The sequence below is a fragment of the Diachasmimorpha longicaudata genome, chromosome 11, assembly GCF_034640455.1.
Source record: "Diachasmimorpha longicaudata isolate KC_UGA_2023 chromosome 11, iyDiaLong2, whole genome shotgun sequence".
Taxonomy (NCBI): Eukaryota; Metazoa; Arthropoda; class Insecta; order Hymenoptera; family Braconidae; genus Diachasmimorpha; species Diachasmimorpha longicaudata.
In genome coordinates this window covers 5,657,229-5,683,074 of record NC_087235.1, presented here as the reverse complement: position 1 = coordinate 5,683,074, position 25,846 = coordinate 5,657,229, and the positions used below count along the sequence as shown (strand labels likewise).

Sequence of the window (25,846 nt, the reverse complement as noted above, 5' to 3'; positions counted from 1 at the left end):
AGTGCCATATCTTGCTGTAGGACTAGTGTTGTTTTTTTTTACAATTTTTATTTACAACTGAGAGAAAAAGGCGATTAAAAATGGACACATAAATAAAGATTTAGTTATTTAGTATAATTATTTTCTGTTTGAAATGATAAGCCAGAAATTTGTTTTATTAACTGCTGATTCATGGAAACCTCACAGAGGTCGTTCTGTGCCACTTCCCTCAGTCCAACTTTATTCATACGCCCTTCTCACTCGCTCCCCCTTTTCCGGTGGTTCTGTAGCGCGTGAAAGGTAACGAAAAATCTCGTGAAATCGAATCCCAATCAATCTACCCCGAAAACAATGCTACAATTCATTATTTTGTGATATTAATGCACGTCTGTGATCGTCCATCTATATTGCAGTGATATTTTTTGCATTACGAATCGTTAAACAATATCCAGGTTTTGATAACCTTACTCCCAACGACGTGTACCTGTCAGGCCCGTTTTGCCCCCAGTTTGTGGCTTAATCAGTGAAGAAATGTGGAAATTCTGTTGGAGTGAAAATTCCTATCGACTCATTGTTTGAATACTTTCATTTATTTTTATTTTTCCTCCTTTGTTGAAGTTCTCGCGATCCTAACCTCAATAACGAGCGTATAAACATTAGCAGTAGCTTAACAATTGTCCATTGTTTTCGGTCAAGGAGTGGATCACGAATGAAGTACGTTTTTATTGAAAATTCGTGTGTCAATAATTTTATAAATTTTCAGCTGCAGCATGAAGCAAATTGTGACAAATCAAACCGTCAAGATCCCCGAGGGATTGGTTGTAACAGTCAAATCCCGAAGGGTGACTGTGAAGGGACCCCGAGGTACTCTCAGCCGTTCCTTCAAGCATCTTGCCCTTGATATCCGTGTAAGTACCTCCTCAATGGACGAACTCTTTAAATTAATTGTCTATTTAATTATAAATAAAATATCTATTACTGATTCTTCGAATCCTCAAGAGGTCCGGTGATCTAAATTCATCTTTTTGTTACAGATGATCAACCCAAGACTCCTCAAGGTCGAAAAATGGTTTGGTAAGAAGAAGGAGCTCGCTGCAGTGAGGACTGTCTGCTCCCACATCTCCAACATGCTCAAGGGTGTAACGAGTGGTTACATGTACAAAATGCGTGCTGTATATGCCCATTTCCCCATCAACTGTGTCACCACCGAGAACAATACGGTCATTGAAATCCGTAATTTCTTGGGTGAAAAATACATCAGGAGGGTTAAGATGGCCCCGGGAGTTACTGTCAGTAACTCGGCTAAACAAAAGGACGAGCTGATCCTCGAGGGTAACTCGCTGGAGGATGTGTCAAGATCAGGTAGGTTCCGTAGATAACGGCGGCTTCTCATATCCCAGTAGAATTTTTTTATTTGTTGCTCAGGACTGAAATTCTTGTTTTTTTTTTTCAGCTGCCCTTATTCAGCAGTCAACGACTGTGAAAAACAAGGACATCAGAAAGTTTTTGGATGGTCTTTATGTATCCGAGAAGACGACTGTTGTCCAAGAAGAGGACTAAATGTTTCTTACAATAAATATAATTAACAATAAACTGTCTCTTCATTGACTTTTGTCCCTCCCATTTTGTTCCTTTCAACCAATAAATTTTTTTACAGAATATTTGAAGATTTCTAATAATTAAAGAAAATAGGATAAAAAAAGCCTTCAAAAATATTTAATTATCATTTATTATTCAATTTATACACTTACATTTTCTTAAACGTTCTTGATTATTCCACCGATTTCATAAAAAAAGAAAAGTTCCCAGAAAAATCTTTTCTCCCGTGAAAAGTGGCTTTATCATTACAATCTCCATCACAACTCGATCGATTGGGAAATGAACAAAATAGAAAAAAAAAATTGATTGATCCGGCGAAATAGGAAAACATCTGGCAGCAGGTTCACATTAGATAGTACATCGAGGGAAAATCAGCGACACAGCCATTGAGCTTTATTAATCAGGCCACATTTTCCCATTTTCCATCTTTGGAAAAAAAATCATGATAAACGTTTTCTTCATCAATTCCTCTATTATCCTCGATTCACGAGAAGAGGATTTCAAATTCATCCATATCTGAATATTCTCCAGAGAAATCCATGTCAGGCGAATAATCGCTTCCATTCGTTGAATTATCTCCATCAAGGCTCGAATCGTCGTCTCCATTGTCCTCATTCAAATTCATATCATCGCCGTTGTCCTCACCGTTAGCATCAGCATTATCCCCATCTAAACAATCAAATGAGAGTTGAAATTAATTTTCTAGTTCATCTATTTCGCACCCATTAAAAATCCCCAAAGGTCCAAAGCACCTACCTCCATCATTATTGTCATCAGACCCAGAGTTCGATCCATCATCATCGCTAGCGTCCAGATCTTCCTCCTCCTCTTCCTCCGCCTCATCCTCATCGTCCCTCCTCCTCCCCACATCATACAACCGGACGCAGGACTCCTGGACACTGTCGTACTCTCCCTGATTCTCGACAACAGCAATCTGCGTGTCGTATTTATTACAAGCCAAACTGCAGATCGACCTCCTGACATCATAGGTAGCAATGCTGCTGTAGTCGAGTGCATCCAGTGTCTTGAAAGACGTCACATAATTGGACTCATCCTCTGTATCCTGATCCAACGAGATAGCATAAATAATATGATTAATCGGTGAGAAAATGACGTTCATCTGATCCAATGCAGGCACAGTCTTGAGCAGATGAAATGTCCTGAGGTCCCAGACCTCAGTATTGGACACGACTTCAGTCCCATTGGGATGGAATACCCCATTGAGTGTCTGATTAAGTTTGTCGAACTTATGAATCTCTTTTCCTGAATTAACATCCCAGAGGATGCCATCGCTCAGCACCAACTCGTCATTCATACTGAAAGTCGCTCTGTTCTTGGTGTACTGATTCGATATGGAGGGTGTCAAGGTGTTCAATAGCTTTCCACTGGCAATATCATAAATGGTGGCGCTCTCCCCCTGTGTCCCAATGATCCTGTCCTGTAGTTTACTAAACTCGACGTAATCTTCACTCTCGAAAGGCATTTTCATATCAAAAAAGGCCCCGATACTCCACAAAGCAGACATGGGACTTCTCCAGGCAGTTGACGTCAGCATGAGATTGCCCTTTCGATTGCACTCCATATGATAAATATGCGAAAGTGTATCGTGACACTGATAAGTCGCCTCCTCATTTCCAGTATGAGCGTTGTACATTTTCACATCCCCCGAGTAAGTACCGAGCATAAGATACTGCTGACAGGGGGTAAAAGTGCAACAGGTGAATATCCCCTCTACGTCAGCTGGACGGAAAGACTTAACTGGGCAGAATCTACTGTAGATGTGCCTTCTATCCAGCCTTCTGTCGTCGATACCCAGTTGTCTCCTGGCGACTCTCATCGTCATGTTAGTGGCTGCAGAGTTCTTTGCCCTGGGGTCGGGACACTTGTGTGGTTCAAAGAGATTGAACTGCGGACACGTCACCATGGGATTCTTACAAAGGGCGTGCTGATTCGTGAGGTACTCAGTGATGATTGAATCCAGACTTATGATAGAAGTCATATTTCCAGTGGCAAGTGTCCCTCCACCACCACCAGGATCCCTCGATATCTGCTTTTGCAGGGATCTGGAGTTACTGGGGGACTGGAGAATGCTCTGCAAATTGGACAATGAACTGCCGCTCTGATGTTTCTCCTGCTGATTGTGTTTTTTCTGGTGAATCTGCAATTTCATCGGCTGTAGATTACTACTAACTGGACTGGCATTGAGACAATCTGATAATTTAATTCTAGACGAAGGCTGATTGGCTGTTGGTGTTGTATTTGGTACATGAGTGATGAATCGTGATGTCGAGGAGGTTGGTGTTTGCAGGGGGCTTGGCCGGGTATTGCCCTCTCTGGGGCATCTACTAGTGTTATAGAGATTAACGGGAGCACCCGGAGAAAATCCAGCGCGCGTCGTGGTGACTGGGCTCCTAAATGTAACGGGATGATAACAAGTCACTGACTTCATAATGGGATGGGAGTCCAGATTGACCTCTCGTTGAAGGCTTGTAGCAGTCTCAGTCAGTCCTTTGGACACCAAGTGCTGATAGATCAGCTGATTCAACTGCTGCTCGTTGTACTGTATTCTCGTCTGCGCTACGACATTGGCACGATGGAGACTCACCAAGGACATCTCATACTCAGCCCCAGTGGGTTTCGCCTTACCTGATACCCTCTCCATTAGCTCCAAGGCGTACTTCTGAAAGGTGACGTGCTCCTGTCGTTTCTCCTGTAGTATTGGGTCCTTCATCAATGCCTGGATCTGTCCGTCCGTAAACATTGGCAATTTTGAGATGATCTGCCTGACCTTTTCACTCCTGGCTAGACCAGCTAGAGCCCTGCAGGCCAGTGCCCTGATACTGTCGGCATCAGTGATAGGTGTCTTCACCATCATCAGCTGAAGTAGAACCATTATTCCGTTGTTCGATCTGACACTCTCCCAGACCTTCTGAATGATCTCCTCACTATTCTGAATGTTAGCCTTTTTCTTAGCAGAACCAATAGCTGAATATCTAGCTAAATTTCCACCGACCCTGCTCAATGGTGCACAAACACAATTGACAACAGCTCTCAACGCTGCCCTCTGAACATCAGCATCAGCAATGATCTCACACTCAGCAGCAGCCAGTAATAGATTTATCGCCATCGTCATGGACATATCTGGCATGTCCACTCTGTCACACAACAGCAACATCACTTTTGGAACGACCGAGCAGATGGCTATTACATCCAGACAGGATCGAACAGTCTCAGCGCTGGACGAGGTGTGAGCTCGACCATTGTAGTTCCACTCGCGTGCAAAAGCAATGATCTGGAGCAAGAGGGTTATACCTCCCAGCCTGTGGAGCTCCTCAACAGGAGCCCAGGAGGCTCTGCAGTTCATCAGCTCCTGGAGGATTTCCACTTTCGACTGCACCTCTTCAGAGGACAATTTGCAAGCCTTGTAGGGGGGAATGGACGGCTGCCAGGTGTCCTTCTCGACCCTGGCGTTCTCCATCCTCTGGAGCTGCTCAGCCTTCAAGTACAGATGAGCCTCCATGTACCTCTTCAAAGCCACTGCAACGTGCCTAACAATCTGCCTCGATGCACACTCCTCATCGTCGTTCAGCGTCGGTTCCTCCTCGATATTCAGAATTGGAAGGGTCGATATGACGTTGTAGAGCTTCCTAAGACCGTCCTGGGTGTCAAACTCCTCCAGAATAACCTTGAAGGGAAATGAAAAACCGAAGAACATGGTGGCATGACATCTCCCAGAGTCGTGGCTCCTCTCCAACAACCACAGAGCGTAAGTTACTAAATCCGATATGATGTGCTTCGGCAGAAGACACACCCTCTCCATAGCATCCTCACAATATGCCAGATAATACAGGCAGATGGATACTCCAGTGGCAGCTACACTAGGTCTTGGCACGTCCAACAATTTTTGCAGTCCTCCAACGTTTAAAAATTCTATCGAAAATTTTTTGTGACACAGTAGAGACGCCAGGTACTTCAATGCCTCGAAGGCTAGTCTACTGTCCTTCGTTTCCCTCACGTTTATGTACTTGAGGATCAAATCAAGGGCGTTCTGCTCGAACACGTGCCCAAGGAACTCCTGGTATTCTCCCATCGGTGTTAAATATCTCAAGATCAACATCTGTCTTGTGGCAAGGGTCGGTGGGTGTATCTGGACGTTACCAATCACATATGACTCGAGCTCTGCCCAGGAGGAGTTCGAGTTCCCCTCCAGCAGCATCGACGGCGTTGAGGACGTCTGAGTGAGATTTCTGGGGACGCTCGAACGAGAGGGGCCAGTAAATTTCGGAGGTGTTGCTCTAGTCGAGACTTTTGAAGGCGTTGTTTGGTTGGTAGGGTGACTTTGGGATTTTGGGATCGCCTGAGGTGGGGACATTATCTCAGGATAGGGAACGACCTTCACTGAGGTGGAGGGATCCTCCTGATCACTTTTGAGCTTCTTGGTGGGTGTCTCCTCTGCACTGTCTGCCTCCTCTTCCTCAGAACCGAAAAGGGCGTTGGGACTTTTTGCCACTCCATTCTCACGTTTTTTATCTCGAACTTTTCGCTTCCCTGGGACACCCTTATGCTCACCATCACCGAAGGAATTTCGCGTCTGGCCGAAGTGAGCGAATGGACGGGAGTTGGAGGTGGTCTGGCGGTCCTCGTGAGCTTTCTCCTGGAGCTTGTGCAGACGTTGCAGCATCAGGGGAACCATTCGACCATTTTGCTCGCGAAAGCCCGTTGCTATGTCTTGGACTTCCATTGCCGCTGCCAGGAGACCTGTCGCGTAGCTCTGCAAGGGCTCCACTGATTTCTCTGCCCAGGTGAATAAGCGGTGGATCAGGCCGTCCATATCGGGCTGGAATACTGCGGAGGTTTCTAGTCCTGGAAGGATGTCCAGCATCAGTCTGCAGGCTGCTATATTCAGTTTACGAACGTCTCGACCCTGGATACCCGCACGAGACCAGTATGTATCGCGGAGGTAATCGTTTATCAGCTGGAATGAAAGGTCAAGGGTTCATGAAGGATAGAGAGCGAAAAATATCATAAAAATTCTATCCATTATCTTCTCAACGGCTTTTCAGTCTTTCCACGTGAACAGAGATTTTTTTACGTGAAAAAATAAAGTTGATCGCCTTTGTAAAGCAGTTAATGAAAGATCTGGACTCTTACCTTGGTCATAAAATTATCTTTACGAAATAAAACCTTGAGTATGTGACCAAAATTACACTCAGGATCGGTTCGCGATGGATGTCTCTCATCGAATGGATCTGGATCCATCTTGAGGTAGTTCTCAGTCTCCAGCTCTATGATCTCAGCTAATCTCTGGAGTGTGGGAATGGGATCGTAACTGGGCGATGTATGATCCTCCTCCCATTGTCGCAGTATCTGCACCACGTCATTGATTTCAGCTAGTGATTCAACAGTAGCCATTATAAACTGTAAATAAACACCAAGTGATCGAGATCAACAATCGATGAAAACAAACAGGGAAAAAAAATCATAAATCAATGGAAGTGAAAAGAAATTCTCTTAAATTATCGACAAATGAGTCTGAATAATGATTAGTCACTTTTCATTCACTCCACATCCATTCAAAATAACCTAGTGAGGGAGAGTTTTCGGAACAAGTAGATCCTAACCTCAAAATTTAATTCCAAATTAACTGACAAAATCCACGCAAAATTTATGCCCAAGTATTTTTTGATTTTCTGAGAACAAAAATCAGGATAAAAAATTATCCAAAAATCCAAATATTATTGTCACACATAAGAAATTAATTACGCTGATGAAATCCAATTGGACCAAACGTGTATCGCGTGCACTCGACGACTAGGTTATGCTTAATGATGACTGCCGACGCTGGCCAAAAGTGCTATAAAAATTCTCCACCAACTGACAGCTGCCGAATACCCCCCAAAAACCCTCCCAAAGCTCTGGACCCCCCCTATTATTACCTCCACTCCTATTAATCAATAATCAGGATGAATAAATTGTTTATAAACGAAACTACGTAATTATTCGAATTGATGGTAGAACAAGCACAAATACGGTCTAACTGGCGTACGCGTAATTCGTCGACTGAAGGTTCTCGTTCTGTTTCTGATCCACTCGCTAAAAATGAGTGTGTGGTCACGCATGGGGGCGGGAACCTAGTCAAGTAGGTGTTGGATTTGAATTTATTATTAGAGGGCACTATGTTCATTTTACATTCATCAATGAACAAATTATTCGGGGGATCAAGAACCTCGATAATGATGTCAAGTATTATTTCGTAGTGAACAATTGACTTGTGTCGTTTGTTCAGGTAATAAATCAATTAGAATGAGCCCAAATGATTTCAGGTGATCACGTTCTTAATTGAGTTTCCCTTGAATATCTCTGGATTTAAGAGGAATAAAAATATTCCTCTTAAGCCATTTTTGGTGGCTTATAAATAAATAAAAAATTTGACAGATATACTTCACGCAGGCGCAAAGTGTTGGGCATCCCACGTGGTGCCCTCCCCCCGCGGGCCCCTCGTTTATCGCAATTAATCAGTTCTCCCGCGTCGTCGTTCATAATCACTCCAAACAAAAATAATCTTAAAGTCCATCTCGTTCACCCCCTCAATTCTCCGTTAATCGTAATTAAACCCAATAAATCGTTCTGATAAATGTCATTGCGGTCGCTGGATGTGTTACAGCCCTGATTCCAGTAATTTCCAGAATATAACCTCACCCGTCAGAGTCGAGTGTGTCCAGTGATCAGTGTTTAGTCTGCGAATATGTAACCAGGAAGTCCAGAATCCCGAAAGTCCTCTTGCAAGCACCACCCCTCTCCCAATGCAATGAAATCACCATGTCCAAGCGCTTCGGAAAGGCCCTGGAGCAGGGAACCTCGTCTCCAGCGAAGCGAGCGAAGCTAGAGGTGCCAAAGTCCCCGATTATTCCAAAAAGACCATCAAAGGACGACGACGACCCATGGGGGGACGATTTCCTCGAGGAGGACTTCGAGCAGATAGACTTGATAGCCTCTCAGGCATGCTCCCAAGAGGTAAACGTGTCCACGGTGGATTTCAACCACCATGAACCAAGGGGCGTCGTCAAATACGGAAGTTCCTTGCTGCCAGGGCCATCGACATCAGCAGCACCTTCCACGTCAGGGTTAATTAATGGCAGTAGGTTCACGAATGGAGCTAGCAGAAGGTCAGAGGCACAAGGCCAGCCTTTGGCCAAACTTCCGAGGTTTAACTCAGACTGGAAGCCACCAGCGTCTCAGCAACTGGCATCTTCGGAGGCGATTGGGAACATTGAGGATCTCCCATCGCTCGATCACTTCAAGGGGGCCCTATTGAAGTCTCGCTCGAACTTGAACTCGACCTTTCAGAGCCAGGCATGCATTCAGGCAAATCCAGTGGAGAACGTCGATCCCCAGGTTCAGGTGCTCACTGGGGAGCTCTATTACTGGAAGGAGAAGCTCAAGAAGACAGAGATAAAGGCTGAGAGGGAGAAACTCGAGAAGGACAAGGCTCTCGAGGAGGAGAAGAGGAAGTGGGAGGAGAATGTCAAGGCGTTGACCAAAGAACGGGAGAACCTGAAAACCCAGTACGATCTCCAGGCACTTCAGCTTGGGAGTCTCATGGAGAAATGTAAATTGCTGGAGACGAATGTTATTAAACTGGTGCCGCCGTCAACGTCAGCTGTGAATTCGCCGAAGAACAAGATCGTGAAGTGTGGGTCTGGGCCGAAGGCTGTCAGGATTGAGAGTGGCATTCAGGTGGATCTTCAGGCAGGGGTACAAGGGGAAGTGAGTGGAGAACTGAAGACGATGGGCTACAGCTATCCTCTCGCGGCCATTCCTGATGTGACTTTCGAGGCTCCTGTTCCGGAAAAGGCTGTAGTCGACGTCAAAGTTGTAGAGAAAATTGGGCAGAAAAATCTTCCGATACTTCAGGAGGAGGAGACTTTCAGAATTTTTGAAAATCCGGAACTCGTCAAACCCATTGTTACTGTTGTCGATGGGAGACACCTGAGTACTGCTTTCTTCTGGAGTGATGTCACGACGATGATGAGGAAAACTAGTGTGGAGATCAATTCTAAGGATTGTTTTCCTATGATTAATAAGGTAAATTAATGGCTGAAGTGCTAGGTGTCCCTTTGAATTAATTTTAAAAAATTATTCTAAAATTAAGTTATGAGTGGTCTTTAGCTTTGATTTCCGGATTAAAAAGAAATCCAATCCCTCTGTTGTCTTCCAGATTGTTGCAATCAGTCGAGAGCTCTTGCTGAACGCCACTCTGGTCCTCAAAAAAATTTCCACAGCGATGCAGAACGACGATATAAGAGACATGAATGACCTCTACTTCTCCAACTTCTATGACACCCCGATAAATTACTCACAGTCTTTACAAGATGCCAGCCCCTGGTACAAGGAAGAGAGAGGCGTCGAGGCAAGACGAGCCTTCGGGACTCTCTCTCACATCGCGAAAGCCTCGGACTACCTCAGTGAATACATTACGGGAAAGTCCTTTCTCATCACTGACGGGGATGAAGGTTTCCAGAGGCTGTCCACCCAGATGGAGACGTTTAACGTTTGGGAGATGAGGGGGCATGAGTTCGAGATGCTGGAGATGATGCTGGAATTTGTGACGACGGTGGGACTCATCAGACGGTCCCATCAGTTCACTGGATTAATTTGTGCCATTATTACGACGGTTAGAAACGCCCAGAGGAGAGTGGCGTTCAGCCAACGGGGGCTGAAGTACGTCGGGGATATATTCAGAGAAATTGTTTTCTCGAGACCGTTATTGCAGTGTTTTGTTCCGTTGACTGATGTGCTTGTTTCTTTCTGCGGGTCACCGAGTTTTAACGTTAAAATTTGCCCCTCACCGTCTGAAAAATCAGCTATAGAATTGTGGAAAGGAGCTCAATATTTCACACCCAATGCTTGCCCTTTGGCGGTCTTCATGGCTCAACTGATGAGATTTAAACTCGACGAAATAACGACGATTAAGCTCGCCTTCTCTATGCTTTCATTCGTCTACCAAGCATTCCTACTCAACAACATCAGTTGGCCCGACGAATCTAGTGTACACTATTGTAGGACGAATTTGCTGACTTTTACGATAGCAATTTTGTACAATTGTTCAAAGATCAATTTAGAAGAAGTTAGGAGTAGACTGACTGCTGACACGTGCCCCACCAGTCGTACCTGGAGGAAATTAGATGACAATTTTTGGCGAGGGGTCAAGAGAAGACAGTTCAGTGCACTCAAAAGTGGAATTCGTTTTTTGAGTTTTTTGGCAAAACGCGATCCAGACTTTATCGTCAGAGCTACTGATGTGGATGATCTTTTTCAACTTTTTATGCAACAAGTGCCGATGATACAGGGATTTGCACTGCATGCGAATGAACGTAAGTGTTTATTATTATACATTATGTAAACTACACATTGGAAATGACTTTAATTTAATTTTTCTTCAGGAGAAGCCTTAACCCTGATCACCTCGACAATTGCCCTAGAGAAAGCATCCTCAGGTGAGACAGTCCCATCGACTCCTAGACTTTTTACACCTAAAAGTGCCTTGAAAGACAAACCAGACACGTCGACAGAACCCGAGAACTTCGGCATGAGTTCCCACAAGAGGAGAATGAAGAATATAAAAATATACAAGACGAAGCTTTAATAATTCCTCACGAATTGTAATTTATCTAACATAACTCCGTCGTGACCCAATTGTTCGTTTTTTCTGTAAATAATTGTACGTTCTATTTTTTTTTTCATAAAAAAGTTGAATTTTTATGGCTCTATGACAATATATTTTATACTTTTTTAAATAATTTTATCACAGAATACAGATAGACTTATTTCTACTCATTTGGAGTTAATCACTCAGCTCCTCTTCGTCGCTGAAGTACTCGTTCTTCTTGAATCTCTTCCTGGGCTTCGAGTCCTGTTGATTATTCTCGTCGTATTGTCCTGTGGCTACTTTGTACCTGTATTTCTCGAGCTCCAGCAGCTCCTGTTCGTGCCTTATGGCAGCACTAAGGGTCTCTGTATCCACGTCATCGGTGACTTTAGGGGAATCAACTCTTGGGGCGCCTCTGGGGTTTCTCGCTCCCTCGTCGCTGTCGGAGTCATAGTAACTAGTGCCCGAGGGTTCGCCCCCAGCTTTACTTCTCTTTCTCACTCGAGTCTTCTTCGGGGGTGGGGTCCTGGGTCCCAAAGTGTTGTGGCTGCATTTGTACGAGAGGTGGCCCTCTTCACCGCACTCCCAGCATTGAGACTTGTCAGGGTACTCTCTCCGTCGAATGAATTCTGTACTGCGACCGTTGTCCGCTGCTATCGAACTTTTAATCGTTCGTCCACCCAACTGCAACAATAAATTATTTCCCATTATTCCTTCGACGTTTGTATTTGTTTGTTCTTTCTATTTATTTATTTTAATTTTGGAGAATACCTCAGTGTTGTCCAAATTATGAACACATGTCACTGCATCTTCTGGTTTCAGGAACAATACAAAAGCTACTCCTTTGCTTCTTCGAGTTTTTTTATCTTTCAAAACTGTTACCCTGGAATTGAATCAAATTATTTCTTTCATTATCCTGCCTCATGTGAATGTTTAAAACATCTTCAACTGTGTAATAATATTATTTATTAATTATGTGCACGTAGTTTCGTACTTTACTATCTTTCCGTGGTGCTCCAAAAGCTTGTGAATATCATTATTAGTCAGGGAGAACGGCAAATTTGATACGTAGACCGTTGATTTACTGGGAACGATGCCACCACTCATTTTCAATTAATTTAACGTGAAAATTAATGAACGGTTGTTTATGTCGCGAAGTGTCGTTGCAAGCACACACTGAGAGAACAGCTGATCGATGTAAATAAACGCGAGGGGGGGGGAGGACCCGTCCCATGGGTCCATCATTTAAAAAAATATAAAAATCCACTCAATCATGTGAGAATGTATTTCTTCAATTATTATAAACAAGCCATATTGAAAACTATTTAATACTAATTTAATACTGCCATAACAGTAGTGACATCTATGTGTCATAAATGGAGCTCTCATGCTCATAGGGTATCTGCAGGTCCTTATTTATTTATAAATAAATGAAAAATCAGCGCAACATTTTAAGCTCAGTACAGACGGGCATAAAGCTCGTAGATACGATATAATCAGTTCATTTGGGGAAAGGCAATCAATAGTTGGCTATCGACATAGGATGTAACGTGGGGGTAAAATTCCAATTTGTGATTTAATTCCGAAATTTTTATTCAAAAGTGTCTGATATATGTTTTAATGATAATACAATCATAAAAAAATACTATTATTGTTTTCTATTCCTTCAAAAATGTTCGACAGGCATTGTTTAACTTCTCAAGCAACCTGGGATCCAAATCCCTTCTCTCACCCACCAGAATCATCAAGTTCTCACAAACATCCTCTGCTTTTGCCTCCAAGTCGTCGTGGTTGGCTTTGAATCGTTTATCATCGTGTTCAGCCTCCTCTTCTTCATCTCGACACTGGTGGGGGTGTATCCCAGCGAATTTCATTGTCTTTCTGGAGAGAGTCTTCAAGTAGTCGATGATGGAAGGAATTTCCTCTAACGGTTCCTTCTTCAAGTACGCGGGTACTATTTCACGAAGTCTGGGACGCTGTGCAATGATCCTCGTGATCTTCCTGACTAGATCGTCATTTCCACATGTTTCAACGACGTGATCGTAAGCCTCGAGGGCCTCCTGACGAACGAAAGCACTCTTGTGCTCTAACAGATTGCAAAATAAATTCGAGAGCACCGGAACGTTGTCTTCACTGGCGCAGTTCAATCGGTGGGCGTTTGCTGACAGATAATGACACAGCTTTATGAGGAAGTCTTGGGGAAGGTCCGAACTGTGCGAAACTCGGGAGAATAATACCTAACAGAACAGATTTTAAACAGTTTTAAGAACTCTCGGTAATTTTTGGGTTTTTTTATTACCGAAATCAGAGACCAATTGAACGTCTGATCTTCAGCGTTGATCCTAGCACAATCGAAGAGCAGGAGCATCACGTGCAAGAGCATTCTTCTCCTCCATCCAGAGGACTCTTCCACTGCATTCATAATGAATGCAGAAATTTCACATAATTTCTCAGTCATACTACGGTCAATCTGTTCCCTCAGGATTGCCATCAATTTCAGTATTTCCACCTTATAAATGAAAAAATCAATTAAAAAGTTTTTTCATTATATAAATGAAAATTCTGTCATTTTAAATTGATTCTATCCTATACAATTTGAGACCTTTGTTTCTCCAATAGTTCATATTACTTCGTCTGTCACTTCTAAACAACTTAGTTTCCCCTCCCGAATAGCGACATAAAAACTCAAATAAATTGAAATGGACTCATCAAGAACAAAATCCATTAACATACCATGCGACTCCAATTCTTAACAGTCGGTTGCCGACGTAGATCCGCAATAACTTCTGGAAGACTATTGACTGACTCGACAGCTGTAATTTTCCTGTACAAGGCCACCTGCTTGGCCCGGATAGACTCGTCGGATGATCCACTTTCCAGTATCAACCGAAGACTCCCCGAGCCCTTCCAACTCCTCAGAACCCTCTCTTTTCCCTCACTGCTGAGCAGTTCGTACGTATCGACAATCATTCTCCCCAAAATAACCCCCACGAGGCTGTCATCGCGGTCCTTCAGGACCTCGTAGGCCCCCACGAACTCCCGAATGTGGATCTCTAAGAGGTCCTCACTGGAGGACCTATAAAGCTTCTGCAGGACATCATGAGCCATCAGAGAAGGCCACAGACTCTCCTTCATCAGATTCCTCATAACGATCATCTCGTAGACCTCGAAATCCTCGATGTTTCGAATGAGAAAATCCACCAGAACTGCTAAAGTCGATCTATAAACACTTTGGGGTTCCCCATTCAACGCTTGAACCTCCAAGGATCCGATCAGTATCTCCTCCTGGAGATTATTAATATTCTCAATGACAATTTGAAAGAACAGACTTGCAGGTTTCCACGTATCACTTGTCGACAGAAGAATCGAGTGATAACCAATCGAGTATTTCAGATCTTCTTTCTTCTTCACCTCTTCGAATTCCGCCAGGAACATTTTCCAGAAGGTATCGATACTTGTGTAGTGCCTCAGTATAGATTCAGCAAAATTCGAAGTGATGATTCTGGCTCTCGCCTTGTAAATTCCTTTCTCGTCGTCCTTGAGTTTAGCTCCCGTGCACATCAAATGATTTGCGGACAAAATAATCAAGTTCGGAATCATTTCCCTGAGGAAGTCTTCCCCCGGGGGATAATTCACGAAGACTGAGTGAAGACGATCTAGGATCGTCAGAAGGAAGACCGTGCATTTTGCTCGCTTCTCGAAGAGTTCTCCAGACGATTTTATTATATTATTATACAGAGAGTTAATGATGATCATTAAGTGATTGAAGTGACTCCTGACAGAGTCCATCGAGTTCCCCTTGATGAAGATATCCTTGTGGACGACTACCAGCTTCATAAAAACCCTCCAGCACTGGCCCATCGTCACGAGATCGTACGTCGACAGCCTCGCGATCTCACCGATCGATGAAATAATTTTTTTGAGCACTTCCACGTCATTCTGTGGTGAGACGGACATTGATGTTAGGAGATTGCAGAAGAGCCGGACGTTGACGCAGGACTTCCGGAAGGCATCGGAGAGCAATTGCGGCAGATGCTCCTTGGGATACTGATGTCTCTTGCTCTTGCAGTGGCCAGATATCTTGATGACTACACTCGGGAAGGTATCGATCAAACTAGCCAATCTACTGGGGTCACAGGACTTTCCCAATTTCTCCACGTGACTCAGCAATTCATTCCAGGGTTCAAGTGCACTCTGACACTTGATGAAGAGGTCGTCAAAAAGTCTTGGGCTCTTACCCCTGTCCTCACCGAGTTTTGCCTCTATCTGATCGATAATTTCGATGATGTTCTCCTTGAGAAGAGGACACGCAACATTCAGAAGTCTCTTCTCCAAGTCATCAATAGTGCATGTGGTTAAAGTCTCCCTGATTAGTTTTCTGGCTTTGTCTTCTTTACTGAGATTCTCAGGATTGGAATCGATGGATATGTCCAGGTCATCGTCGAAGGCGAACTGATCGCCCATAGAAGTGCCCTCCGTCATCCCTCCCTCTGAAACATAATCCAGTTCCTGGACATTTACCGAAATAGAAGACGCCCTGAATGTTTAATGAATTTTTCGCTCAGTACATTGAAGGCAATTTGCTGTCTGGCACCGCGTCAAATTGCCAAGTTCTCGATAAAAAATTGAGCTGAAAAAAAAAACACGAAATCAAGTCAATCCAACCGATCCCGAGAGGAGTAATTACCCCCCCCCCCCAGATGATAGAGCCACGTGGCTGGATTCCAAATACAAGCATTTCAAAGTTCCAAAACTTTTCCCCCTCCGACGTAGAAACAAAAAAAAAATATCCGGCACTTAAAACTTGGAAGTTGAATGCGATAGTTGTCTGTATGTGTGCCAGGTTCAACGAATTCAAATGATCGGCCTGAGGGGGTAGTTTAACTTCCATGGTAACTGCGGACAACAAGCTGTCAGATGATAGGCAAAGTTTTGATCAATAACGGGTGACTGGAGTTACGAGGGGGTCTGAGGAAGAAGGGGCAAATCAGGGGGAGAGTTAATGTTTAAAGGTATGAGATACCCCTGTATTACTATGGATGCTTTTGCGAGCGGACTCTATTCGGCTGAGGGCAATGGATGGAGTCAGTCAGCCGGCGTCTGCCGACGGGCACCGATCACGCTTCTCCTGAACTTGAAAGCAGTAAAGGAGACATCCAGTTTTCAGGTGGAAACGATGTGCAAAATAAATTAGTGAGGGGAGAAATTGAAGGATGTCGAGACAGCCAACGAGGCAGCTTTCCCTGCAGCAGCCTCCTAAGAGGTCGCAGGTGAGACGACAGAGATCGGCGGATGATAATCGGCCAAACATCTGCCACTCGGATCAGCCGGTGAAGCCGAGACGGGATAAGAATAATTGGGGCTCGATGGATCGACCCAAAGTGAGAATCGCCTGGAGTTCTCAGATGGAGGACAGTCCAAAAGTAGAGGTGATTGCCTCTCGAATAGGCACAACATCGGCGAGTAAATCAGGAAGGACCCCATTCGCCGCTTCCTCGGTGATCGCCGCTGACAAAGCTGCCATTTTGTACTCGAGACAGGAGCTCGCCGAGCGTTTGCGGCTGGCATGGAAGCAGCGGGAGGCGAATAAATCCAACATCGACATCTTCCTCGCTCATGACACTACGACTGATGACCGATGTGACTCAAGATTGTCAACGTCCAGCGCCGAGCCGAAGCCTGCCGAGGACGACCGAGAAGGCAGAGCCGCAAGGCTCGATGGGAATGAATCCGAGGTGGAGAATAGTCCAGACGATCAGCCAGATCGGGGGAAACTCAGGGGCTCTACCACAGGGAACGATAAGGAAGTCAAGATCAGTCTGGCAGCGGACGCGAGAACGAAACGCGCGAGTTTCCAGAGTGGGACGAATGTGGCTTTTAATGGACCAGTTCAGAAGAGCACTCTAGTATCTCCAGTGATCAAAGACATGAAGGAGAGATCGGTGATCGACGTCAGAGCCAAGAGGACGAATTCAGCACCTCCCCTACAGCGTCGAGGACACCCCTCAAGCCCTGGCAATCCTCCACTTCGTCCCAGAGTCAACATCATCATCGATACCCCGAAGATGAGCAAAACCCGGGACTCGAACAATCCCCTGATTCCCTTCAAGCTCGAACGGAAGGACTCCGTGAGCCAGGGTAAATCCTCGGCGCTCACAAGTCCCCGGGATGACTCAAAAAACTTGGCCAGCGTCGTATCACCACCGGCCGAAAAACACAAGACTATTGGTAACAAAAAAAGATCGAGAAATGGGAAACGAAGGGTCGATGAGACTGGACGAAAGAGTGAGTTATCCAAAGCAAATCCCGATGTTGTCACTATGGTGTCACTAGTCAGTGATGCGGACAGTGACAGCGAGGTTGAGAAAAATTCTCCGAGGGATGACAAACTCGTTCGTCAATTGAGGAATCATTTGTCCACAAATCCAATTATCAAAGGCTGTTCGCCGATGATGATGAGCGTGGGAAATTTAAGTACTGGGAATTTGGATAATTGTGGGAGTAATGGATTGATGCCCAGGAGGGTCATGAAGTCTGGTAAGAGAGTTTAGTGGGATACTGGTAGCCCTTTTCTTTGACATCAATGAAGTAACGAGAAGTTCTTTAGATCTTTGCGCTTCTGATAGCAATAATTGTGTTCAATCGAAAAATTATCCCTTTTAGATCGTCCTCACGCAGGAATTTTTTCTTAATTTTTTACGATTTCTTCCTGATCACGTTTAATAGATAAAAATTTTGAGTTTAGAAGAAACTCTTCGAGTTAATGGTTCATTGCCAGTCCTAATTACTTCATTACATTCTTCCATCCGACTTTAATACCCCCCCCAAATGTGTGAGAACATTTTAATTGAGAATGGGCAGATGCATGTCCTGTCACAATGACGCCCAGTGGTATCTGATAGTCAAGAGGCTTGCACGGCATCTCAACTAATTAGACTAGACTAGAGACACGCGATCACCCGCGTCCCGTGAGTTATCTCAAGCGTTCACGGTCGCATGTGTGCTTCGTACGAAAAGCAACAATCGAACAGACACACGAGGAATTTTAAAAAATGCTAACGACCTGGGTGTTGAATCAGTTTCATTCCAGCAGGACTCCATAGAAGGTGAGCTGCACCTGCGACCGCGCAGCGCAGACCGGAAGTCCCTCCCGGAGATGCAGCCGAAGATTATTCTGCCCCAGCCAATGATGCGTCCCCCCGGGGACGAGACAAGGACAGCCTGGCAGGACATCTCCACAAATCTGGAGATCCCGTCGTCTCCCAGGTACTGGGAGGCCTCTGCTGATGCCAACCAGGCCCTCACTGATCGCGAAAAACGATGTCTCGTGGTACCGATTGGTGATACACAGGATAAGAAAAGGAAACTGGTACTTCAGAGGACGAAAAGTGTCCCAGCGAGAACAGAGTGAGTTCATTAGGGTCTTGATTCTATTGAAATAATAGAATATCCATTAAATCTCCTGCCTAGACAACTTCCCCAGTCCTCGATTGATTAAAATCCAATGTCAATATTATTTCAACTCTGGAGGCCTCTTCGTGCTTGACGAGAAAAGATAAACTAATAAATGTACCTCGACCTTCATTTCCAATCCCCGAGAACTTGGCATCATTACACTGTAAAAAGAGCAAAGATAAAAAAAAATAAGAGGCAGTTAAATGTTCATAACCACGAGTCGTTTTTTCTTCTCCCTTTTTAACAAAATAAGAACAGAAGCGAGTCACAACTCCATTTGCTCTCTAGCTCGTACAATACCCACTTCCCACTGATATTCGTGGGCACGAACCAATTTCGATTTCCCTGAGATTTATTATATCGGGGAGAGTCAAGAGAAGGACTAGATTTTTTTCCCTAGAGGGTGGGAAAGGGGTGGAGGGACTAGGCCAAAGGAGGGCACACATATCTGATACTGGGGTGGTTCGTCGTCGGTACCATCTAGTGCCCGAGCTTAAGACTGACGTATATATCACCATTTAGATGGATTCATGCTGAGTCAACACATTTGCAGAAATTGAGACCCCTATAGCTGTATTTACATGCTGGGGTGTCAACTGTCATTTCAATTTGTTCCTTCTGTTAGGGGGTGGAGATGGATGATAATGAGAGGATTATCGTGATGTTGAAATGATTGAACTTGACGTTTAAATTTGGCCTTTGATGGTTCAGTTCCAGTGAGGAAAGCAGATCGAGTGCAGTGCAGATGGAGACCAAGGAGTCCAAGGAGATCAGGGAGAATGGAGAGTGCAGAATTGGGAGTGAGGTCAATGGGGTGGCCCTGCAGAGGTCTGTAACGAAGATAATCGAGGGGGATGGCTTCAGGATGACCTCCGTGGATATTGAGACTGTCGAGCTGGATGTTGAGAATGTCGAGCCACTTCTCAGGACTACTAAGGAGAAGGAGTGCTGGCATCTTTATAGAAGAATGTGTGACAAGGGCGTTTGCGTGTCTTTTGATACTGTTTTGAGGTGACTATGCCATTAGAGAGAAATATTGAGTGTAAATTATGGAAAAATTCATGTTTCGACGTTAAAAACGTTCAGGGAATCCTCAGGGAATCAACGGAATAAAGATGAAGATTTTCCTGATGTTTTCAGGGGCATGTTGACACCGACAGAGTACAGGTTACGAAAAAGAGAGCCAGCCTAGCAGAAAGGGTCGCGGGAGGGTGAGCCACCCCCCAGTGACTGAGTAGTGCCTGTTATATTCTGATAGAGGATTCATATAACTGACGACGACCTAGAAAACTGGCTCTGACATAATGCCAATAATTTCCAACTCCGATTGATATTACTCATAATTGTTAAACTATATCTTTTGTAGAGAATTGATTTTACTAATGAAGAGAAAAATTTTTGAGGACTTATTTTTGGTGGATGAATAAAATTTTCGTGTTTTTGGGTACACAAGGGTTTTCTAAATGTGTATTCCCTCCAACTGTCATCATGTTCTTCATCGTGAAAGGGGTTTTCAGGGGGCTAACCTGGGAGGTTAGTTGCCATCCGAACATAAGATTTTAATTCAACGATTGTTCATCGTAGAGCAGAATTTAGTTGACTGATTTACTCTCGTGGAGACTTCTGTCCATGTTGCATGGCCCCTTAAATGTTTCCCATGCAACTGCAATTAATTATAATGAAATTGTTTGTTGGACAATTGCCACTCTTTCTGATTTTGTTAGGCTAGACGATTGCCTCCGGGAAATTCAATTAAATATAATCATTTTTCCGAATTGGATTAAATGTATTAAGAATTCTGAGGTACCTTCGTTCATTCGGTAGATCTGCAAAAGCTCTTTGTTTATCAGGAATTCAACACTACATCGAATTGTGTGCGAAATTGAAATAATTCCTGGAATTACCGTAGTAACGCTGCCTGCGAATTCCGTTATAAATTGCCATGACATTGAGATAATGAGTCACTTGACAATGTCCCCAGTGACAAAATCCGATAAACAATGTGTTGACTGGTGATATTCAAAGAATCATGATAACAATATACAAATATTATCCGAGATGATCGCATTCTTGGACGACCAACCACTGTCATGACACCAGTACGATAATGTCGTTTAGGAAACATGGGACTAAGGGTAACGTGGATTACAAGGCGCGTTTGGAGCATAAATTGTATCTAGTACGTAAATTAAAATTATCACACGACAATTTATTAATTAAAGAACATGCGTGCTAAATAATTTCATGATTAATTACAGGCTAGAGAGACACCGGAGCCAATTTTCGATGTTTCCGACTGTGGATTGAAGAATGTTCCATCAGGGGTGTACTCGTTGTGTAAGGTATTCAGGAAAAAGGAATTAAAACTTGAAAAAAACCGTCTGTCGTCGTTGACAGGAGGTGGTGCTCTCAGTGATCTCTCACTTCTCACTGTCCTTGACCTCAGTGATAATGAATTCACCAGTTTACCCTCGGAAATTCGATCTCTCACGTCTCTCGAGGTAAACAAAAAACCCCTGAGGTGCAATACTTATTCCGAATGTTTACTGATCTCTATTTCCCAGGAATTGTATCTCCAAAACAATGGCCTCAGAAAACTACCAGAGGAGCTAACAGAGCTCCCCAAGCTCATCAAATTGAACCTCTCAAACAACAAACTGAAATCATTGCCAGAAACAATGGGAAATTTGAAGACCTTGAATATCCTTGACATCAGCAATAACCAGGGAATAAAGCAACTGCCAAAATCTCTGGCGTTCGCCCTAAGCCTGGTGCATGTCAATCTCGAAGGATTGACTCTAAATTATCCTCCAGATTATGTCACACAGGGTGGAGCGATAGCAATCGTTGCTTTCCTGGCTCACGAGCTGGGATTGGATGGCAGAGCCAGGGATGAGTTTCTGGATGCTGAGATGAAGATGGCGAGGTTGAAATCTGAGAGCCCTGAGAATAAGGATGCCAAGAGAGACGAAGACATACAGGTTTGGTTGTGATTTGAATGGTAGTGGTGAAAGGAATGGAATAAAGGAGTTGAAGAAAAGAGAAAAAGATTTTTCAATTTTTTATATTCATGAACGAGTTGTTGATTTGCCTTATTCCATTCTGTCACCAAATTAATATTGAATATTAATAATAATCACTGTTGTGATCACCATTTTTATTTATCAACTTTTTTGTTTATTTAGGCAACATTAACGAAGCTAGAAAGAGAAAAGGCACGTGATCACAATCATAAATTTATCGTAATCATTTCATTTTATCATCTATGCTTCTTTCCCCTCCCGGCATTAGTCTGCTCAGGTTTCGTCCAGTTGGCAGCCCATGTTATGTTATCTCATTATTTTTTCCTGCATACCGTGGTTAATTAATAACTTCCAATGAATCACTAACAAAACAATAACCTGAGGCACCAACTGTCCGCAATCATCTGCTGAACTGGGTGAAACTCACCGAAAAAATCTAAAGAGTTATTATCTCTCAGGAAAGAAGACGGAATGCGATATTAGAAGTCCAGAGAAAGATCAGGGAGCAAGAGGAGTATGAAATCGGGGTGCGATCGATGTACAAAGGCCAGAAAAATAAATTACTAGAGGATTTGGCCCTCCAGCAGTCGATATTGGCAGAACAAATCGAGAGGGTCCAACAGGAGAGGGAAGTCAATAGGATCAGATTGCTTTCAGGGATTTCTGACGCTGAGAAAGTGGCTGATAATCTTATCAAAGAATTCCTGAGGAGCTCAGAAACTGAGAGACAGGCTCAGGCGGAATTACACGAACGGGAGATTAAAGAGGAGCTGGAGCTGCTGGCACAGTGTCACTCGGATCAATCTAGTTGCAGGACGCGAGAGACTCTCATTGCAATGGAGGAACTACTGGAGAAAGAGCTCTTGAACCAGAGGAAGATCGAGGAGTACACGAAATTTCGAGAGTGTAACGCCCAGTCGTTGCTCAGTCTCGAGTTGAGAAACAATGAGCACCTGGCGTCAGTTGCTAAGGATCAGAGGAGAGATCGTGAGGAGCTTCTGGAGAGGCTTAGAAAGGACGAGGTTCTCCAGAAAGCAGCTCTCGCAGCACTTTTGGAGAGGAGTGATGCCAGATCGTGGAGCATCGTTCAACAAGTCAATCTTGTCCAGTCGCAGTTACTCGTCTTGACTAATATTGAACTTGAGAGGAAGAAACTGAAGATTAATGAACAAATCAATGATATTGCTCAGAGGCGAGTAATTTTAAGTGGAATTCTGGAGAGTCTTCTCCAGCAACAAGAGAAACGTCGTGAAGAGCTCCTAGAGACGATAAAGCAAATTGAACAGCAGAGGGAAACGCGAAGAGATAGTTTATTCTGGCTGCTGCAGTACCAATCCCTGATGAACCAGCGACCCCAGGGTCTCCTCGAGGGCCTGGAGCCGACCCTAGTGAAGCATGTAGCCATCGCTGGGGCTTTACACTGCCTACCATTCCTAGCATCCCTGCCTTCAATGCTACCTCACGTCGATCACCAGCAATTGGAAGAGGTGAAAAAAATTTTTTTTTCTCTCTGATTTATTGATAAATTCAATGGCGACCTTGAGAGCGCTCAAGTGGAACCGTTTGTTTTTATTTTAGATTGGTATTCACGAGGAAAACGACAGACGAGCTGTGATACTCGCTGCTGAGAATTATCTGGCGGAGATGAAAATGAATGAGGTGGAATCGTCTGTGCCTTTAGCACCTCTCGATGAGCCTTCCACCAGCAGTACGAATACCCTCGCGAAGACTACATCCAGTATTGATACGACTGAGTGTGTAATCTGTATGGATTCACAGGTGAGTCATTAGAATTACTGTCTGAGTTTATTTTCCCTTCGAACGATGAGAAAGGAACGTTCGTATTTACCTCATTTGTGCTAATTTTATTATCAAACGTTCAATTATGAATTCCGTAATATTAACGAATTATTTTAATATTTTAATTTCAGTGCGAAGTGATTTTTCTGCCATGTGGGCACTTATGTTGCTGTGCAACATGCTCAAGCCTGGTAACAACCGAATGCCCTATGTGCCGCGGCTCTATACAGCGCAAAATTCCAGTCATAAAGCCTTGAAATGTGAATTAATTGATCATTTTTTTTTCAAATCCCACTTCGTCACGCTTCACCGTTGAATTGCTTGGGGATCCATGCCCCGTTGGCTTTTCATTACGATTAGGTAATTGAAAATGTGGAGACGATAAGGATTTACCGCATTATTGTCACGTGTGAATTTTATACCATTGTATATGAATTACCTCATTTTTTGCTAGAATTGTCCAGTACAGTTTTCCAATATCGAGAATTTTACACGAATTGTATACTGCTTCCACGTGTTTACGAGCCGAATGAGGTACTGACTTTGTTATCATGTGCCTATTGTTCATTTTATGGGATTATTATACAGAATAGTAGAGGCAGAGAATTTAGCACGTTTAATATCAATTCCGGATACTGAAGTTCAACTCGTAGGTGATAAATGAGGAGATAAGGATGAGCATAAAATTAAAGAAAAATTAACGAGTGAAAGCGCATGGAAAAATTAAATTTATGAAAAATTCGTTGATTGAATTCATTGAAATTATTTTAATTTTGTTGTTTGAAGAATTCAATCCAATATCATAAACTTATCTCCTTATCTTTAATAATGAAACCCCTAGAACTCAACAACTTCGTGGAATTATTTAATTTCCATTGTTTATAAATATGTATAAAACTTTAATCATAATGTTTAAAATTCGAAAGTGAATTAAAAAGATTTTTATTCGTCCTCAAAGGCGTTGTGGCTTTTTTTTATCTAGACCTTTAATTTCTGAACTATTTTATCTAATTACTTAATGGAAACGAGAAAAAAATGGTGGCACAATAAATTTTATGAAATAATTTAATTTCAATTCCTTACAAATATGTATAAAACTTAAATCTTAATGGTTAATATTTAAACTCCAAAAGTGAATGAATAAGATGTTCAGTCATCCTCGACCATGTCGTTGCCATCATCGTCTTCTTTCCTCTGCTGTTTCTTCTTCGAATTGGCATCTTTCTTCTCCCTCTGGGACTTCTTGAAATTCTCGAGAGCCTCCTTCAGGGGCTCGATGAACCGGTCGAACTCGATGTCCTCCATGGCCTGGAGGACATCGGGCCCACTTATCGTCTTCCGGTTGCCCTTCTTGGCAATTGTGTTGGCTGCTGTCGTCAGGTAGAGGATGAATATCGAGGCGGCTTTGGCGACTGCCACTCTGGCCTCTTTCCCTACTGTGACACCATCTGGAAGGGCTTCCTTGATGATTCGGGTCACGACGGCGTTGGGAAGATTAAGGTCCTCCAATTTCTCAGCCATCTGAGGGGAAATATTTCTTACTCCTCATGACATTTTCCATTGCAAAATATTTGGCTGACATTGGGGGGTCGACGAATGAAACAACACACGAGTCTGATCGACCTGGGTGAAGCCGGGAACAACAATTGAGTGCTGCGAGCACTCGTATATGACACACAAACATTAATATCACTTTGCAAGCGAATTATTCGACAAAGCGAGAGGAAAAGTGGTTTTCCACAGCTCAAGATTATGAGTTGATGAAAACAAATGGACGATTAGGTCTGAAAAATCTCAGGACAAATGTGAAACGCATGATTTTCCACGATGAAACGGATAAATATGAATAAAGACGAGATTCAATGCCTGCATAACGACATAAACAATGGAACTTCCAACTGAAAATAGGTTATGTAACCGCCGAGATCTGCAAACCGAGTATCCAACGAATAAAAAGCAGTACTTACATTTCGGTTGATTCGGTGAAATCAAGCAACACTACTCGGCCCACAAGTTGATATTTCCAAAAATGTTTGCAATTTTCAGGTGATAACAAGTGTGTAAACAATTATTTCCCGCCAATGTATTCGAGTTGATAGGCAGAGGTTACACGGGGATTGTTGACGCTTATGGAGCGGCTTCACCCGGAAAATTTCGTAGCGGTGGTGCATGAGCTACGATGAAGAACGTGCCTGTCGGTAAGGCATTACAATGGGGGGTTTGTAACTTTAGGGGGCCCAGGAGCCGAGAAAAACGCAAAAAACGAAAAAGGGAATGTGAGAATATTCGCGTTACACTCTGCGATAATGAGCCAACATAAATAACACAACTATTCGATGGA

The 25,846-nt window shown here is 43.6% G+C and overlaps 8 protein-coding genes across 15 annotated transcripts; 4 read left to right on the top strand and 4 right to left on the bottom strand.

Annotated features, from left to right (window-relative positions):
* The first annotated feature begins 149 nt into the window (after positions 1 to 149).
* Positions 150 to 1,572, top strand: LOC135167741 (large ribosomal subunit protein uL6). Its single transcript, XM_064131251.1, has 4 exons — positions 150 to 279; positions 743 to 887; positions 1,014 to 1,341; positions 1,433 to 1,572. The coding sequence occupies exons 2-4, from the start codon at positions 750 to 752 to the stop codon at positions 1,537 to 1,539; spliced, it is 573 nt and encodes a 190-aa protein (XP_063987321.1). The 5' UTR covers positions 150 to 279; positions 743 to 749; the 3' UTR covers positions 1,540 to 1,572.
* Positions 1,573 to 1,690: 118 nt separating this feature from the next.
* On the bottom strand, positions 1,691 to 7,671 carry LOC135167708 (DDB1- and CUL4-associated factor 1). 4 transcript variants are annotated; one of them, XM_064131181.1, is made up of 5 exons: positions 7,342 to 7,480; positions 7,200 to 7,268; positions 6,730 to 6,996; positions 2,335 to 6,553; positions 1,691 to 2,247 (listed from the first exon to the last, which is right to left on the bottom strand). In XM_064131181.1, exons 3-5 carry the CDS (start codon positions 6,988 to 6,990, stop codon positions 2,063 to 2,065), a joined length of 4,665 nt encoding a protein of 1,554 aa, XP_063987251.1. In that variant the 5' UTR covers positions 6,991 to 6,996; positions 7,200 to 7,268; positions 7,342 to 7,480; the 3' UTR covers positions 1,691 to 2,062. The 4 variants fall into 4 exon arrangements, with proteins under 4 accessions (XP_063987251.1, XP_063987250.1, XP_063987252.1 ...); XM_064131180.1 differs by lacking the exons at positions 7,200 to 7,268; positions 7,342 to 7,480 and adding an exon at positions 7,515 to 7,671; XM_064131182.1 differs by lacking the exon at positions 7,200 to 7,268 and having other exon boundaries at positions 7,342 to 7,494.
* Positions 7,672 to 8,041: 370 nt separating this feature from the next.
* LOC135167712 (uncharacterized) lies at positions 8,042 to 11,415 on the top strand. 2 transcript variants are annotated; one of them, XR_010299913.1, is made up of 4 exons: positions 8,042 to 9,663; positions 9,797 to 10,952; positions 11,022 to 11,299; positions 11,390 to 11,415. XR_010299913.1 is itself a non-coding variant. In XM_064131191.1 (3 exons), the coding sequence occupies exons 1-3, from the start codon at positions 8,398 to 8,400 to the stop codon at positions 11,222 to 11,224; spliced, it is 2,625 nt and encodes an 874-aa protein (XP_063987261.1). In that variant the 5' UTR covers positions 8,042 to 8,397; the 3' UTR covers positions 11,225 to 11,415. The 2 variants fall into 2 exon arrangements, 1 of the variants encoding a protein (XP_063987261.1); XM_064131191.1 differs by having other exon boundaries at positions 11,022 to 11,415.
* Positions 11,416 to 11,422: 7 nt separating this feature from the next.
* On the bottom strand, positions 11,423 to 12,556 carry LOC135167740 (zinc finger CCHC-type and RNA-binding motif-containing protein 1-like). The gene is made up of 3 exons (XM_064131250.1): positions 12,222 to 12,556; positions 11,999 to 12,110; positions 11,423 to 11,911 (listed from the first exon to the last, which is right to left on the bottom strand). Exons 1-3 carry the CDS (start codon positions 12,332 to 12,334, stop codon positions 11,423 to 11,425), a joined length of 714 nt encoding a protein of 237 aa, XP_063987320.1. The 5' UTR covers positions 12,335 to 12,556.
* Positions 12,557 to 12,795: 239 nt separating this feature from the next.
* LOC135167711 (uncharacterized) lies at positions 12,796 to 20,632 on the bottom strand. 3 transcript variants are annotated; one of them, XM_064131188.1, is made up of 4 exons: positions 20,490 to 20,632; positions 13,961 to 15,717; positions 13,527 to 13,736; positions 12,796 to 13,464 (listed from the first exon to the last, which is right to left on the bottom strand). In XM_064131188.1, exons 1-4 carry the CDS (start codon positions 20,629 to 20,631, stop codon positions 12,886 to 12,888), a joined length of 2,688 nt encoding a protein of 895 aa, XP_063987258.1. In that variant the 5' UTR covers position 20,632; the 3' UTR covers positions 12,796 to 12,885. The 3 variants fall into 3 exon arrangements, with proteins under 3 accessions (XP_063987258.1, XP_063987259.1, XP_063987260.1); XM_064131189.1 differs by lacking the exon at positions 20,490 to 20,632 and adding an exon at positions 18,291 to 18,327; XM_064131190.1 differs by lacking the exon at positions 20,490 to 20,632 and adding an exon at positions 15,796 to 15,858.
* On the top strand, positions 16,112 to 20,123 carry LOC135167716 (uncharacterized). Its single transcript, XM_064131200.1, has 4 exons — positions 16,112 to 17,764; positions 18,307 to 18,634; positions 19,394 to 19,693; positions 19,823 to 20,123. The coding sequence occupies exons 1-4, from the start codon at positions 16,441 to 16,443 to the stop codon at positions 19,872 to 19,874; spliced, it is 2,004 nt and encodes a 667-aa protein (XP_063987270.1). The 5' UTR covers positions 16,112 to 16,440; the 3' UTR covers positions 19,875 to 20,123.
* Positions 20,633 to 20,720: 88 nt separating the features above from the next.
* On the top strand, positions 20,721 to 24,462 carry LOC135167715 (E3 ubiquitin-protein ligase LRSAM1-like). 2 transcript variants are annotated; one of them, XM_064131197.1, is made up of 7 exons: positions 20,721 to 20,861; positions 20,941 to 21,183; positions 21,247 to 21,663; positions 21,868 to 21,897; positions 22,164 to 23,192; positions 23,284 to 23,484; positions 23,637 to 24,462. In XM_064131197.1, the coding sequence occupies exons 1-7, from the start codon at positions 20,790 to 20,792 to the stop codon at positions 23,760 to 23,762; spliced, it is 2,118 nt and encodes a 705-aa protein (XP_063987267.1). In that variant the 5' UTR covers positions 20,721 to 20,789; the 3' UTR covers positions 23,763 to 24,462. The 2 variants fall into 2 exon arrangements, with proteins under 2 accessions (XP_063987267.1, XP_063987269.1); XM_064131199.1 differs by lacking the exon at positions 21,868 to 21,897.
* A 90-nt stretch (positions 24,463 to 24,552) lies between these two features.
* Positions 24,553 to 25,816, bottom strand: LOC135167742 (DNA polymerase epsilon subunit 3). Its single transcript, XM_064131252.1, has 2 exons — positions 25,473 to 25,816; positions 24,553 to 25,026 (listed from the first exon to the last, which is right to left on the bottom strand). The coding sequence occupies exon 2, from the start codon at positions 25,024 to 25,026 to the stop codon at positions 24,655 to 24,657; it is 372 nt and encodes a 123-aa protein (XP_063987322.1). The 5' UTR covers positions 25,473 to 25,816; the 3' UTR covers positions 24,553 to 24,654.
* Positions 25,817 to 25,846: the final 30 nt, after the last annotated feature.

Excerpts from the sequence above, each read along its gene's own strand:
- LOC135167742 (XM_064131252.1), bottom strand. The coding sequence starts at position 25,026 with ATGGCTGAGAAATTGGAGGACCTTAATCTTCCCAACGCCGTCGTGACC.
- LOC135167711 (XM_064131188.1), bottom strand. The coding sequence starts at position 20,631 with ATGTCATGGCAATTTATAACGGAATTCGCAGGCAGCGTTACTACGGTA. Across the intron at positions 15,718-20,489 it reads GATCTACCGAATGAACGAAG|AGGGAGGGATGACGGAGGGC; the intron begins GTACCTCAGAAT and ends ATTATGTTTCAG. Across the intron at positions 13,737-13,960 it reads TTAAGAATTGGAGTCGCATG|GTGGAAATACTGAAATTGAT; the intron begins GTATGTTAATGG and ends TTCATTTATAAG.
- LOC135167708 (XM_064131180.1), bottom strand. The coding sequence starts at position 6,990 with ATGGCTACTGTTGAATCACTAGCTGAAATCAATGACGTGGTGCAGATA. Across the intron at positions 6,554-6,729 it reads AAGATAATTTTATGACCAAG|CTGATAAACGATTACCTCCG; the intron begins GTAAGAGTCCAG and ends CTTTCATTCCAG. Across the intron at positions 2,248-2,334 it reads TGATGACAATAATGATGGAG|ATGGGGATAATGCTGATGCT; the intron begins GTAGGTGCTTTG and ends TTGATTGTTTAG.
- LOC135167741 (XM_064131251.1), top strand. The coding sequence starts at position 750 with ATGAAGCAAATTGTGACAAATCAAACCGTCAAGATCCCCGAGGGATTG. Across the intron at positions 888-1,013 it reads ATCTTGCCCTTGATATCCGT|ATGATCAACCCAAGACTCCT; the intron begins GTAAGTACCTCC and ends TTTTTGTTACAG. Across the intron at positions 1,342-1,432 it reads GGAGGATGTGTCAAGATCAG|CTGCCCTTATTCAGCAGTCA; the intron begins GTAGGTTCCGTA and ends TTTTTTTTTCAG.
- LOC135167740 (XM_064131250.1), bottom strand. The coding sequence starts at position 12,334 with ATGAGTGGTGGCATCGTTCCCAGTAAATCAACGGTCTACGTATCAAAT. Across the intron at positions 12,111-12,221 it reads CACCACGGAAAGATAGTAAA|GGTAACAGTTTTGAAAGATA; the intron begins GTACGAAACTAC and ends ATTCAATTCCAG. Across the intron at positions 11,912-11,998 it reads ATAATTTGGACAACACTGAG|TTGGGTGGACGAACGATTAA; the intron begins GTATTCTCCAAA and ends TTATTGTTGCAG.
- LOC135167712 (XM_064131191.1), top strand. The coding sequence starts at position 8,398 with ATGTCCAAGCGCTTCGGAAAGGCCCTGGAGCAGGGAACCTCGTCTCCA. Across the intron at positions 9,664-9,796 it reads GTTTTCCTATGATTAATAAG|ATTGTTGCAATCAGTCGAGA; the intron begins GTAAATTAATGG and ends GTTGTCTTCCAG. Across the intron at positions 10,953-11,021 it reads TGCACTGCATGCGAATGAAC|GAGAAGCCTTAACCCTGATC; the intron begins GTAAGTGTTTAT and ends ATTTTTCTTCAG.
- LOC135167716 (XM_064131200.1), top strand. The coding sequence starts at position 16,441 with ATGTCGAGACAGCCAACGAGGCAGCTTTCCCTGCAGCAGCCTCCTAAG. Across the intron at positions 17,765-18,306 it reads CAGGAGGGTCATGAAGTCTG|TTTCATTCCAGCAGGACTCC; the intron begins GTAAGAGAGTTT and ends GTGTTGAATCAG. Across the intron at positions 18,635-19,393 it reads AGTGTCCCAGCGAGAACAGA|TTCCAGTGAGGAAAGCAGAT; the intron begins GTGAGTTCATTA and ends TTGATGGTTCAG.
- LOC135167715 (XM_064131197.1), top strand. The coding sequence starts at position 20,790 with ATGTCGTTTAGGAAACATGGGACTAAGGGTAACGTGGATTACAAGGCG. Across the intron at positions 21,664-21,867 it reads AGAGAGACGAAGACATACAG|GCAACATTAACGAAGCTAGA; the intron begins GTTTGGTTGTGA and ends TTGTTTATTTAG. Across the intron at positions 23,485-23,636 it reads TAATCTGTATGGATTCACAG|TGCGAAGTGATTTTTCTGCC; the intron begins GTGAGTCATTAG and ends TTTTAATTTCAG.